Consider the following 13,834-nt stretch of genomic DNA (forward strand, 5'->3'; position numbering starts at 1 on the left):
TCATTTCGGGAAGTATTTGTAACAGCAAAAATGTGGCAATATCCAAACGCGAAGGGCAGGGAAAGAGCCTCACAAGCCCTTCTTTCTCAAGCTGCTACCTGACGCCCAGGGGCACCTGCTGGAGAGTGGGGGGCAGGGGGAAGGCAGGGCTGTCTTCAGGGCTTCCTGGCCAGTGGGTGCAGTGGGATGTGACCCCAGACGAGGGGCTGCACAAGGGGAGTCCCAGGTGTGGGGGGAATGCACTGAGGGGCAGGGCGGGGGATGGGGACCAAGAATGGGGTCCAGGTGGAGACACAGCGGAGCCAGACAGAGAGCGAGCTCCTCATCCGCCGGCAAGGGCGGCCTCCGGCTGACTCCAGAGGGAAGCTGAGAGCCGCACCCGGGCCTCACCCCTCAGGTCCAGGGAAGAGCACTCTTGCCTCTGCCCGCCCACAGGTGGGTTTGCCTCCCGGTGCCTCGTGGTACTGTGCAGCCCTGGTGTTTACCCAGGGCCGCTCTGGGCAGCGGGCTGTGCCCTCAGACGCCTCAAACAGTAACACAGATCGTATGCACACAGGCTCCGTGTCTCTGAGTCTCCCTCAGGGCCCAGCAGAAAGACGTTTCAACGCTAAATGCCAGAACCGTTGTGCTCTGGGTGCCACCTTGATCATTTCCTGCTCCAGAGGAAACTCAGTAGTTTCAGTGATTTTGTTTTAACATCTTTATTGGAGTATAATTGCTTACAATGGTGTGTTCGCTTCTGCTTTATAACAGAGTGAATCAGCTGTACGTATACATATGTCTCCGTGGGACAGGGAGGGTGGGAGGAAGACACAGAGTTTCAGTGATTTTTAAACGCGTGCCCAGCATCTTTCTGACGTGAGGAAAATAACTCATGGATATAGTCTCTCTATTCATTTCATTCATACAAACATTTTATGACAGTTATGTGTCAACAGACAGTCTAGGTGATACCTTGTCTCCGCAGTGTTCACTCGTCTGGCCAAACCCAACCACAGCTAATAAGGAACCCCTTGTCTTCGTCTATCTTAGTGGCATCTTACGCCAAAGTTGAATGATACACGTTAGTCAGCCCTGACCCCTCTCACCAAACACGCAATTCACAACCACGTTCCGAGCTAAGCAGGAAAAATACACAACACGGATGAGGCTCCTTTTCTACTCACTTGAGACAACAAGACATTTAGGAATTCACACCTCGTTGAACTCGTTTGGATCTTTGAATACTTGGGCTTCAAATTCTTTCTGGTTCTGCAAAATGAAAGTGTTCAAATTAGTACAGACTTTCAAAAAAAATAAACAAAAAATGTTCCTTAGGCCTCCTAACATCCAAAGAGACGGGCAGTGACCAAGGAGGAGTGGGGTCGGAGACCTGGGAGGGGCTGCGTGTTCACCCGCAGGCGTGGACTCTGTTCCAGCCCAGCGCTGGTTGTGGGCCCACAGGGTGGGCGAGACCACATGGCCTGGCTCCCAGGAGCCCCTGCCATGAGCTTAGGCTCTCAGCCAGGAGCCGGGAGCTCAGCTCACTGCAGTGGGGGCTGCAGGAGTGCGAGCGCATCGGGGATCCAGGGGGCTCAGCATGAAAGGGAGATGCCTCCTGGCTCGGGAGGCTCTGGATGGAGAGCAGGGGGTGGGGGAGGGACGAGGTCGAGCGAGACAAGAACCCAAGGGCCTACCGCCTGGGCTTTCTCAACAAGGCGGGGGTGACCTTGGCAAGAGCAGTTGCAAGAGGGGACGGGAAGAAGCGATGGTTGTGTAGGTCATAAATATGGACAATTCCTCCAAGACGCCTGGCTGTGACAAAACAAGCCTTGGACAGGAAATAGAAGCAGGTGTGGAACTAGGGGAAGTTCTCTCCTTTGCTTCCCTCCCTCCCTCCCTTCCTTCCCTTTTGTTTGTCACATGTGACAGGTTTAGGTCTGTTTAAATTCTGATGAGAAGGTTTTAGTAGTGAGGAAGGAGGTTGAAGATGTAGGGTAAAGATGAAGGTAAATGATGAAGTTTCTGAGGAGATGGAAGGACATAGATCCAGGACTCTCCCTCAGGCACTTCTGAGATCTCTCCACCCATCCATCCACCCACCTTCCATCCAACTATCCACCTGTCCATCCACCCATCCACCCACCCGTCCATCCACCCATCCACCCACCCGTCCATCCATCCACCCACCCGTCCATCCACCCACCCGTCCATCCACCCACCCGTCCATCCATCCATCCATCCACCCATCCACCCATCCACCCATCCATCCATCCACCCGTCCACCCGTCCACCCATCCACCCACCCGTCCATCCATCCACCCATCCACCCGTCCATCCATCCACCCATCCATCCATCCACCCATCCACCCGTCCATCCATCCATCCACCCATCCACCCACCCGTCCATCCACCCACCCGTCCACCCATCCACCCATCCACCTGTCCACCCACCCACCCGTCCATCCATCCACCCGTCCACCCACCCACCCATCCATCCATCCACCCGTCCACCCACCCACCCGTCCATCCATCCACCCCTCCATCCATCCATCCACCCACCCGTCCATCCATCCACCCATCCATCCATCCACCCATCCACCCGTCCATCCATCCACCCACCCGTCCATCCACCCACCCATCCATCCATCCACCCATCCACCCGTCCATCCACCCACCTGTCCATCCATCCATCCATCCATCCATCCACTCAACATTTACTAGGGACCCACCATGTGCTACACACTACATGTGAGGAAATATGGTGAAAACCTCCCAAGTTCCTGCTTTAGGGACCTTACATCTACATGTCAAGACAGACAATAAGTGAGTAAATATATTCTGTGTGACGATAAGAACTGTGAAGAGAAAGAAGCAGGGTCGGGGATGGAGGGGAGGAGAAGTTAAGATGATCAACAGCATTTGAGCAGAGACTGAATGAGGCGAGGTCTGGGGGGAACGTTCTGGACAGAGGTCACAGCGAGCACAAGGGCCCCAGGGAGGCAGGGCAGGTGGCCGGGGGGGCTCCAGCGGAAGAGAGGACAGGACACAGCAGGAGACGTGGGTGGAAAGAGAGAAAGGGGCCTCGTGCAGACTTCAGGGCCCACCGGGGAGGGGCTCGAGCACCAGAGGGGCCTGAGAGCCTTTGTGTTTTTACATATCCTGGATATTGTGGAGGGCAGTCAGTAGGGGGACAGCAGTGGAAGCATGACCTGGGCTGGGTGACTGATGACAGCGACTTGATGGGGGCTGGTGGCCAACAGACGTGGGAGAAGAGATTATATTCAAGGGTTTATTTTGAAAGAGTAGCGAAAAGTGTTACAAGAGAGAGGTTAAGGATGACTCCTAGGGTTTTGACTGAACACCTGAGTGCGGGGGGTGTCATTTATTGAGTTAGGGAAGACTGGGGGAGGGGCAAGTTTGGGGGAAAATCAAGAGTTTATTGAGATCATTTACTCCGTATGTTGAGAAGGCAGCTGGAGATACAGACTAGAGACTGGGGTGGGTGGGTATAGGGTAATATTTATATATCACATCCCTCCATCTGCCTAAAATCTTCCAACAAATCCTCGTGATCTTCAAGACAAAATCCAGCTCCGAGCTCCATGGACTTGGCCCTCTGTGTCTTCCCGCTTCATCATCAGTCTCATGAACCTAATACAGGTTCCTTTGTATCCCCCGCTTCCCTCGCTCATGCATGTCATTCTCTCTGCTTGGGCGCTTCTCCCCGGCTGACCGCTATGTCCGCAAAGACCCGGGGACACTTCCTTGTCCTTCCAGCCATACCCCCATCTCCCTGCAGCCTGTTTCCGTGCTCCTTATTTATTTTTTTGGTTACACAGGCCTCTCCCGTTGCGGAGCACAGGCTCCGGACGCACAGGCTCAGTGGCCATGGCTCACAGCCCAGCCACTCCGCGGCATGTGGGATCCTCCCGGACCGGGGCACGAACCCGTGTCCCCTGCACCGGCAGGCGGACTCTCAACCACTGCGCCACCAGGGAAGCCCCCTACGTGACATTTTGGTCACTGTTCTGTGAATGTAGTGCCGTTACCTTTGGGTCAGGAAGACACGGTCCAAATGCTTCCAGCAGAAGAGTCTCCTCCCTCACAGCCTGTTCATAGTCTGCGAAGGACAGCTTCCCGTCGTGGTCGTGGTCCTGGGGGCAACCGGCCACACCGCAGTTAACATGGAAAACATCACAAACACACACTGTCTTCTCATGGCCCAGCGTTCACAAAGAAGACGTCAGAAAAGTATGAGGCTAAGTACTGAAATTGAAAGGAACTGTCATATTATGATAAAAGAGCACAGTCCGAGTGCTGTCTTTCACCAGGCAGGAAACTGAGAGTTACTCTAATTTGAGTTCTTATTTCTACCCCACATCTGTGGATTTCACGAGAAAACTCTAAATTACCCATCGTACCATTTTCTTCAGGGTTATTTCCACCAGGTCTTTGATTCCTTCGTCGGGGTCCTCCTCGGACGGCTGCTTCAGGAGGCTATCCTTCAGCATGTGGAACATCTCCTCCTTCGAGATGAAGCCGTCGCCGTTCAAGTCAAACACGTCAAAGCAATCTTCAAGAAAGAACCGGTACGAATGTGCTGCGGCCAGGAAGTCGGCCTTGGTTCTGATGGTGTTCAAGGCCCAGGGCTCCAGTGGTGTTTACATCAAGCCTCGGGGCTCAGTGCAATCAATTCCCCTAACAAATGCCTGATGTCCGCTTACTGAACATACTCAACAATCCTTAGAAAGTTTCCTACACTTAGCTTCAAAGAGCAGGCCAAGGAGCAACGACTTAACATTCTCACCGTGAAAACCTTGGAAAATGGATTGAACTGCGCCTCTTAAACAGAGTTCATTGGGATGAATTAGGAATTAACTAAGAATCAGAAACTTGAATCGATGTTGTATGATGACAATTTGAGTAACAAAATATGTAAAGCACTTACCACCTTCATACGTAAACGCATGCGTACGTGGTCCGCACGTGCACCACCTGCCTGTGCGGTCTGGCTTGGCATGGATTCCGCCTCAGAACTTCTTGATTTGCCTTTTTATTAATTTTTTTCAACCCTTATTATTGACCTGAATTTGCTCTGTAAAAGAGGCTGATGGGAATTCACACCAAGCAAACAACACACAAACCCACCCCACTGGCTGGGCTGGAAGACATTGATGATTTTCACTCTTTCGAGGTACTTATCGTAAAGTGCAAACCAATAGGATAACACGAAGTCTTACATTTCATTTTCTCTTCCAGAGTTCCTCGAAGAAACACGGATAATCCATACACCCACTCTGATACAGTTATGCAACCATCATTGTCTTTGTCAAACCCTCGGAATACTAAAAAAAAAGAGAGAAGTAAAAAATGTGACACTTGTGCTGCGTTTCTATTCTCGGTGATGGACCCGCACAGGGCTACGCACTTCTGAAATTTAGGCGAAACCTCACGCCCATATGGTCCCATGTTCTCATTTGATAAAGGAGGAAACTAAGATGTCGTAACATCGGAAAACTCTTTTACTTAAGCGTTCACGTTTCCCTTCATACTTTGTGGGAACAAGTAAATTCTGAATAGCTAAATACATGAATCAACAGTGAACGTATACACATATAGGTACATTAAATTTGTTGATATATTAACATAAAACATATAATTTTATATTTTGTTACCCAAGAAAAGTACTGCTATTACATGATAGATAAGATTATATCTTAACTTTTATTGGAATACTCTTGATGATGTAAGGAAGTTTAAATGTCCTTTTAAAACGATTATTTGTTGTTCTATTTACTAAGTAGGAATATAAATAGCTTGGGTTTTTCTGATGTAAAGAAAGGAAACCTAGTGATTCAAGTTGACTTTGTCCTCTTCCTAAATCCACAGAAAGAGTGCTTGCTACCTTCTTCCCTACCGTGCTTCCCTATGAATGTAAAAATTAAACTTTTATGTTCAAATGGATTTGGAAACACAGAACGTGAAGCTTCCCGCCCAGAGTTTGTCCAAACTCCAAACTGTTTTTCCCAGTTATGGCTGGATTTGGCCCGTCTAGACACTGACGTCCGCTCACCTCTGTCCATGATCATGTCGTCCGTCATCCCAAATGTCACGTGCAGGATGTTCCGAAAGGCGTTCCGATCCAGCCCGACGTCCAAACCCTGCCGCTCTGTCACATCACCCACCAAGTTATAGAAAAGATTGATAAGGCATTTCACTTCAAATTTATTAACTGTGAAAGAATGAAATTGAGATGTAACAAAGACGCCTTTTAATCTTTAATGTCCAACTTAAACTTTGCACAAATGAGTTCTGTAGACAAACAACACTGGAATCATGAATGGGCAGCTGTCAACGGGAGACGCTCCTCTTTTGAGATTCATGACCCTCGAGTTACCAGAGGATGGTCACTACCCAGAAGTTCCCACTGAAGTAAGGCAGCAGCCGTCCCTCCAAACAGATGTAAGTGCAGTCACAGTTAGAAAAAGGACGATAATATTAGCCAGGTCACCTGAATGCGGATTGTGGGGTCTGATTCTAAGTAACCATGGCGATGTTAAAAATGGTAACTTTCCCCCAGCATTTTGATTATAGGCATTCGTGAGATCTACAGTTTAACTCTTCCCTGGAAATAGATACCAGCCTCCCCCAAACCAGGCAACAACTTTCATCTCACATTAGCCTTCGTGAAGCCGTGAGCCAGAGTTTGGAAAGCAGAGTCACCTATTTTCCAACAAGGAAGGAGTTAAGCATATCCTAGCACCCAGGAAGGTTCTCGCTGTGAGGGCTGGAAATTAACAGGCAGCCGTGCAGCAGCACTTCGGAGGAAGGACTTTTGTGTCTAAAGGGTGTGCACACACATGCATGCTTGCATACACACGACTGCAGAGAGGGTGGTTGTGTCCCCATCGCTGTCCGAGGTGTGTAGGTGGAAGGGTTAGTGTCTGGCATTAAGAACATAAAGGTGAGTTTCAATATGAGGTAAAGGTGGAAGATGGGGAAGATCTTATTTCAAGACAAGACAAAATTAAGGTTGAGTATTTTTAAAAGCAAGGACGGAAGCTGTGTGCATGTAAAGGAAAACAGCCCAAAGAAATGGATAAATCCCACCTCATCTTGCAGGCCAGGAGAGGTTTGAGGGCGAGTTCCAGTTTGGGGTGCCACAATTTAAGACGAACATTGAAAACGTTGGAAAACAAATGATTTAGTAAATAAATTGATAAATAGTAGAAATAATGTAATGGTTATAATTTTAAAAGGAGCCTTTACTTGCCACAGAAAACGGTATGAATGGTATGTCACTTCAAGAAAAAAATTACACATAGAAATACTACAGAATCCAGTGATTCCACTTCTGGGTATTTGCCCCAAAGGATTGAAAGCAGGGACTCTGATACTTGTACACCATTATTCATAGCAGCAGTCGTCACAACAGCCAGAAGGTGGGAGCAATCCAGGTGTCCATGGGTGGATGAGTGGATGAATAAGATGTGGTCCATCCATACAATGGACCATGAGTCAGCATTAAAAAGGGAGGAAATCGCGACTCCTGCTACAACTTGCCTGAGCCCTGACTACATCATGCTGAGTGAGACAAGCCAGACGAAAAAGGACAAATATTATTTGATTTCACTTGTATGAGGCACCCGGAGTGGCGAAATTCATAGACAAAACGCAGACGGTGGGTGCCAGGGGCTGCGGGAGGGGCAAGTGGGGAGCAACAGTTTAATGGGGACAGAGTTTCAGCTGGAAAGATGAGAAAGTTCTGGAGATGGATGGTGGTGACAGCTGCACAATGTGAATGTACTTAGTGCCCCTGAGCGGTGCACTTAAAATAATTAAAATGGTAAATTTTATGTCATGTCTATTTAACCACAATAAAAAACTCTAAAAATAAAAAGTGATGTTAATGGTTGGGGAAGAAAACCTTGCATGAAGAATGATGCAGTCTGATCACATATATGAAATGCTAGCTGAGGGGATGTTGATTAGCCATTTCCCATCTCAGCTGAAATAAAAATGAAAGAGTATTAGCTCAATTTATTCCCCAAAAGATCCAAGATGGGTAATTTTTCCACAGGAAAAATTCTCTTGCTGAAATGTTTCTTATATCATGCCGCAACCAAAAGATCCACATGCCGCAACTAAGACCCAGCGCAGCCAAATAAATAAATAAATATTGGGAAAAAAAGAATACTAAATGAAATTAAGGAAATTCGAGAATGGATTTTCATCTTTTTGGATTGGTGTAAGTCTGCTGTGCAGATCAGATCTGCAGAATGGTGGATTAACTAGATAAACATTTAAGATACTTTCTTCTTTGATTCTACAAAATCTATCCATTTCATCTTGGTGGGATTATCACCTGGCAACTAAAAGGAAATCTGACTTTAGAAGAAAGGTCCTCTGTTTAAAGAAACTCAAAATTATTATAATGCCCATGATTAGTCACTATTTCTATAGAATTTAACTGGTAATCATCAAGGTTCTTAAGGTTCACTTTAAAATTTTTATGTAGGACAAAAATCAAAAGAGTTGCCTGGTTTTCTTGCTGTGTTTTCACTTATCTTTTCCTTTTATAAATTTATTTTATTTTTGGCTGCGTTGGGTCTTCGTTGCTGCGCACAGGCTTTCTCTAGTTGCGGCGAGCAGGGGCTACTCTTCGTTGCAGTGCACGGGCTTCTCATTTCAGTGGATTCTCTTGTTGCGGAGCACAGGCTCTAGGTGCGCGGGCTTCAGTAGTCACGGTGCGAGGGTTCAGTAGTTGTGGCTCGCAGGCTCTAGAGCGCAGGCTCAGTAGTTGTGGCTCACGGGCTTAGTTGCTCCACATGTGGGATCTTCCCGGACCAGGGCTTGAACCAGTGTCGCCTGCATTGGCAGGCAGATTCTTAACCACTGAGCCACCAGGGAAGCCCTCACATCTTTTAATATGTTCACAGAATATCTGCAATACATAGCAAACTCACTTGAACAGGAACTAAATCAAATTCAGTGTTCGTTGTGTATAGCAGTTATTGCACTGTTTATTTAAAATGTTTACTAGATGTTTAAGATCTGGCCTTTTCCCAGAAATGAAAGTATTTTAAGAAAAACAACAGAACAAAACTCTCATCAGATTGTAATAACCATGATAATATCTTAAATTATAGGATGACTTTTTTTAGACGTAACTTTTATTTCCAGCACCATCCTGACAGGATTTCCTAACACTCATCATATAAGATACTGAGTATGATTAGAAGGCACTAGATCCCATAATCTCTAGGACTACATGAGAACATGTTTGTTCTTTCTTTGCACAGTGGGAGTAGTCTTGGGATTATGGCTATGGGATTATTGCAATAAGCACTCAACTTCTAAGATTGCTCGTCACATATCTCCCTCATCTAAGCCATATCCATAGCTTCCTTGCCCAAGCACAGTCCTGTTTTTCAGTCTGAATATAATTCTAAAGTTACCTGTGAAATTCTAGGACCACTTTTCAGACTATGTGTGAGATGGGAGCAGATGTCTTCAGTAGGTGTCCATCTTGCCACCTGCCAAGTCTAATCCTTCACTTTGCTGGAAAGTTGGGTCTAGAGTTGGGAACAGATCCTTTACTGTGTGTTTAGCTTTGTTGAGCTCCTTGGATTCCAGGCACATTTCCTTGCTCTGAGATACAAGTTTCTGGGCCACTTCACCGTGTCTGTCCTAAGGATGTTCAACCCCTGATAACCATTTTCCCTTATAGGTCTTTTGGTAATTCCCAAAACTTGGACCTTGCCAGTTGATTTGCTCTAAGAAGAGCTGTTGGTTGGGCTACTTTTCTTGAGTGCGGTGGTTTTTAGTGCTTGTTTTCCACCTGTGTCTGAAGCTGAATCCACATGTGTCTCCAGGGTATATAAATCACGTTTCTATAGCGTAAGGGTAAGTTAAGAGAAGGTTTGAGAAGCAAGTATGTGCGTGTGTGCGGGTACAGCACTAGATACCTGGGTACTGGAAATGCGCCTTAAGATCATGGGCGCCAGGAGTGCCCGCCCCAAGGAGCTGATGTTGGTGTTCCCTTCCAGACTCCTCTTTAGGGTCGGGCGTGGAGAGGGCTCCGACTGCGCTCGGGCTCTGCAGGCGGAACAGTAGCACCGGGCAGGACAGGACCTGGCCCAGGAGCCTCTGCACACCCGGCACCTGATTCTTACTTACAGTGCTTGCAATTTTTAGTTAAGGAGTCCGTTAGCTTCTGCAGCTTCTTGCGGTTCATGCCGGCCGCTCAGGGAACCGGGTCGCGGCCCGTGTCCAGTGGGGCGGCTGCCGGGACCCTCGCGAGGCCTGGGCCTGGGGCTGCCGGCGAGTCTCCCCTGTGCGCGTGCGCGGTCCTAACTCGCGACGTGGCCATGGCAACGGCTTGGCGGCCGCCGATTGGCTGCCGGGCTGGGGTGGGCGTGATCCTAACCGGGCGACGAGCCATGGCAACGCCTGGGCGGCAGCTGATTGGCTCCCGGGCCGGCCGGCACTGTCTCCCTGGGAGGGCCGGCCAGGCGCGCTGCGACCGCGTTCCGACTGTGACGTCGGCGGGTGACCCTCCAGGTGTGGCTGGCTCGAGTTCACAACCCCTTTCATGAGATGCACCGTGAGTCCTCAGGGCTGAATTCTGTGGGGATGTCTTGGGTGGTGAGCGCGACACCAGGGAGGCTTCAGATCCTCAGCGAGGTCTGGGAACCTGGGGGTTGCAGGAATGAGCACGTGTGGTCCAGACGACGGCTTTTCGGGTGCGGGAGGGTGAGGGGCTCGCTCTCAGGTTGCCAGTCCTTTTGCCAGGAGGGAGTCTGCCACAGGATATCTTCAAGTTTTTGGTGATGCTGCAGAGAGCAAGAGGCGCTTGGAGTAGTTCCCCGCCCCCCCATTCATTCTTGAGGTGGGGCTGGAAGCTGTCCGTGGGGTCTGGGGAGAGCCCCTGGCAACTTTTCAGCTTGTTAAAGAGGCAACCTCCCAAATAAAGACGAGCTGACAGCTGACACTAGCTCTGGGGTACAGCCTGACCTTGCTTTTCTGGAAAATATCTCAGTAAAATGGATCTTCTACTTATTTGAAAGACAGGTTCTTTGACTGCAAAGGCTAGTCCTTACGTCTTTACTATGAGAGGACTTTCTGCTCTTAACACAGATGAAACACCCTCTTTGAATTAAGACAGCGATAACATGGGTCAGCTCAGCCAGGAGCAAAAAACCTACAATATTCTCCCACATGTCACTTGTTTCGCTTCAGAAGGCAAAATGCTTTTGAATACAAATTATTCTATAGTGTGTGTACTGTCATTGTTAAACTGAAAGCAGAAAAATTCTGCCAACGGTATGTAACAACCCCACATGAGGTCTCTGATTCTCTTTCCTTGTTTCATTTGTTTGTTGAATGGAGGACTGGGGTGCTGCTTGAATCCAGGGTCGAGGATGCTTGGGGAAGGCAGGCAGGCACTGTATGATCCTGAAGCAGATTCCCTGAGAACTGTTAACTAATGTGAAGTGATAGTGAACGTGAGATTGCCACAGTGAACGGTTAAGCGGTATTCCTGTTCGTGCCCTTGTCCGGCAGGTGCAGCGTTTCTAATAGGACTGTAGGGGACAGATGGGGATGGATGTATTCTGACACACGCACCGCGAGACCTTAGTGATCTGTCAGATGCCAGAGCCGTGGCAAATATTTAGTCCTTAGAGATCGTTGGGGTGCTCGTTAGAAAGGCAAGCAGCCCAAAGCGTGGCTGTCTGGGGCTAATAAGGGGAGCCGCTCCCGTCCCTACCAGGTGTGCTGAACAGACTCCCTGCCGGCGTGTCTGGGGAGCAGCCTCCTCTCTGGGCGAGTTCAGGCGTCTGGGCAGACCTCATGCACTGGAAGCTTCTCGAGCACCTTTGGGGAGCAAATCCATTCTTCCTTCCTAAGCTTCAGGCCTGGGCCCCGCCATCTGTGTTCCCTTAAAGTGGAAAAGCCAATGGAAGGGCAGTGCCACAGAAGGCTGATTAGGAGTCAGATCTGTTCTAGCAGCAGAGACCCTGCACCTGCCGAGAAACCTTGGTGACGCGTCCTACTCCCAGCTCCCCCTCCCCCCGGTCTTCCTTCTATGTTATTCTTTTAGCCAAAACTTTACAAATTCACCATAGCGTCTCTCTCATGTCTCTGAGAGCATTGTGGAACTGGCCTCACCATACGGTCTTGCAAACCTTTCTCAGGGAAAGCAGGCATTTACTAGGGGCGTCTTTTGTCCACATACTGGCAAACCTCAGAGCGTTCTCTACATTCTTGTGACATTCTGAACTTAATATTTTTAGACCTCAGAACGAGCTGTGGGCCTGGTAGAGTCTGCTGAGTGCATCTCAGAGCCGGTGGTAATTTCTGTCCATAGACTTTGTTGCTTGTGGGGAGGAGATGCAGCATTGCGTCCCAAGGGCTTTTTCCAAGAGAGGCAATTAGGCCTGAACAGTTACCTCATATCGAATCAATCAGTAATAGAATAATCAAAAACTGGGCTGAATTTGTGCTGTGCATGAAGTGATCATAGAACTTTCCAAAGTTCAAGCAGCTTTGAGATGGGTGCTTTCGTGAACACAAAAGTACGTTAAAGTGACTATGAAAGTTATAACTGCTTCCTTTAATTTTGTGTGCAAACAGTTTTCTCTTAGACTCACAATTAATTGGAATTTTGCCATAATAAAGAGCTTGGACGTCGAATTGATGAAAGTGTTTCCCTCAGTGTGGACCTTTTATGATGGAGGCGTTTGGAAGCTGTGGGAAATGACATCACAGAATTGATTTCCAAGTATATTACAAGTCTATTATGAAATTACTTTAATGAAAGGAAAATATAAAGGTTAGTTATCTACATAATTTTTATTCATTTGTACCAGTTTTATGTTGTAGGGCGAGTAAATGGGAAGTTCTGTGGGGACTTGAGCCAACCTTTCGGGCAGGTGACCCTCCTCTGGTCTCTCACCGCTTTCTCTCCCCTGTGCTGCTCCCCCAGCCCCCTGACAGCACGGGGCGTCTCCCTCCAGGACTGCTGCCAGGCCTTCACTCCATCCCCTGAGGCCCCTCTTGTGAGTGAATCCCTCCTGCCTCTGTCCTCCTGCTTTGCCTCGGGACTACCCTTCCAGCACTTGCCACGCTGAGTGATGACTCTCCTTCTCTGATCTCTCCTCCCCACTGGACTGTGAAGTACATGATCCCTCTCTCCTCGCATTTGTGTCTGTTTTTATCTCTGAATCCCTTTGTCTGGCACCTGTCTGTCATCCTTCTGCATTTGCCAGTACAGCCCAGGCTCCGTGGTCCACACTCAGGGAGAGGAGTCGCCTGAGTGGGAGGAGCCCCGAGCCCCTTCCTCCGCAGCCCCCGTCCTGGAGACCCCTGTGAATGTACAGCAGGGCCTTTAGAGGGCTGGGAGCGAAGAAGACATTTTCCGAGTACACACACCAAACACTCACTGCTCTTAACACATCTCTAGGTAATTTTTGGGAACCTTAAGCAAGTGAATGGTGGGGAAGGCAGACACCCGAGGTCTACTGAGGTTGGGGCCCTCACGTCTTACATATGCTTCTGATGCTGGAAACTACGGAGTGGCCTGTGATAAGTAATTACTGTGACAGCAGTAATCAGTCAGCAGGTTGAGTAAGGGAGCTGACCCTCCAAGCCTCACGGAGCTGCCCATGATGTCCTGAGGAACCCACTGGGCTTCCTCCTGTGGCCCGCTGGGTCCCGGGCCCAGAGGCTGGCTCTGGCCACTGTGCTGTCTGAATCACCCTCCAGGGACTTGGGATCTGCCCAGGGCTCCCTTGCACGCGGTCCTACCAGCACTCAGGATTGCCATCCTTCTTAAGTCTGGTCATTAGTG

At 48.9% G+C, this 13,834-nt stretch overlaps 1 protein-coding gene across 2 annotated transcripts; it reads right to left on the reverse strand.

Moving 5' to 3' along the window:
* Positions 1-682: 682 nt before the first annotated feature.
* Positions 683-12,601, reverse strand: CLXN (calaxin). 2 transcript variants are annotated; one of them, XM_004275025.3, is made up of 6 exons: positions 10,162-12,595; positions 6,056-6,214; positions 5,223-5,327; positions 4,404-4,555; positions 4,032-4,136; positions 683-1,251 (listed from the first exon to the last, which is right to left on the reverse strand). In XM_004275025.3, the coding sequence occupies exons 1-6, from the start codon at positions 10,217-10,219 to the stop codon at positions 1,192-1,194; spliced, it is 639 nt and encodes a 212-aa protein (XP_004275073.1). In that variant the 5' UTR covers positions 10,220-12,595; the 3' UTR covers positions 683-1,191. The 2 variants fall into 2 exon arrangements, 1 of the variants encoding a protein (XP_004275073.1); XR_007472438.1 differs by having other exon boundaries at positions 1,146-1,251; positions 4,032-4,248; positions 10,162-12,601.
* Positions 12,602-13,834: the final 1,233 nt, after the last annotated feature.

Source organism: Orcinus orca, chromosome 17, assembly GCF_937001465.1.
Source record: "Orcinus orca chromosome 17, mOrcOrc1.1, whole genome shotgun sequence".
In the NCBI taxonomy this organism is placed as follows: domain Eukaryota; kingdom Metazoa; phylum Chordata; class Mammalia; order Artiodactyla; family Delphinidae; genus Orcinus; species Orcinus orca.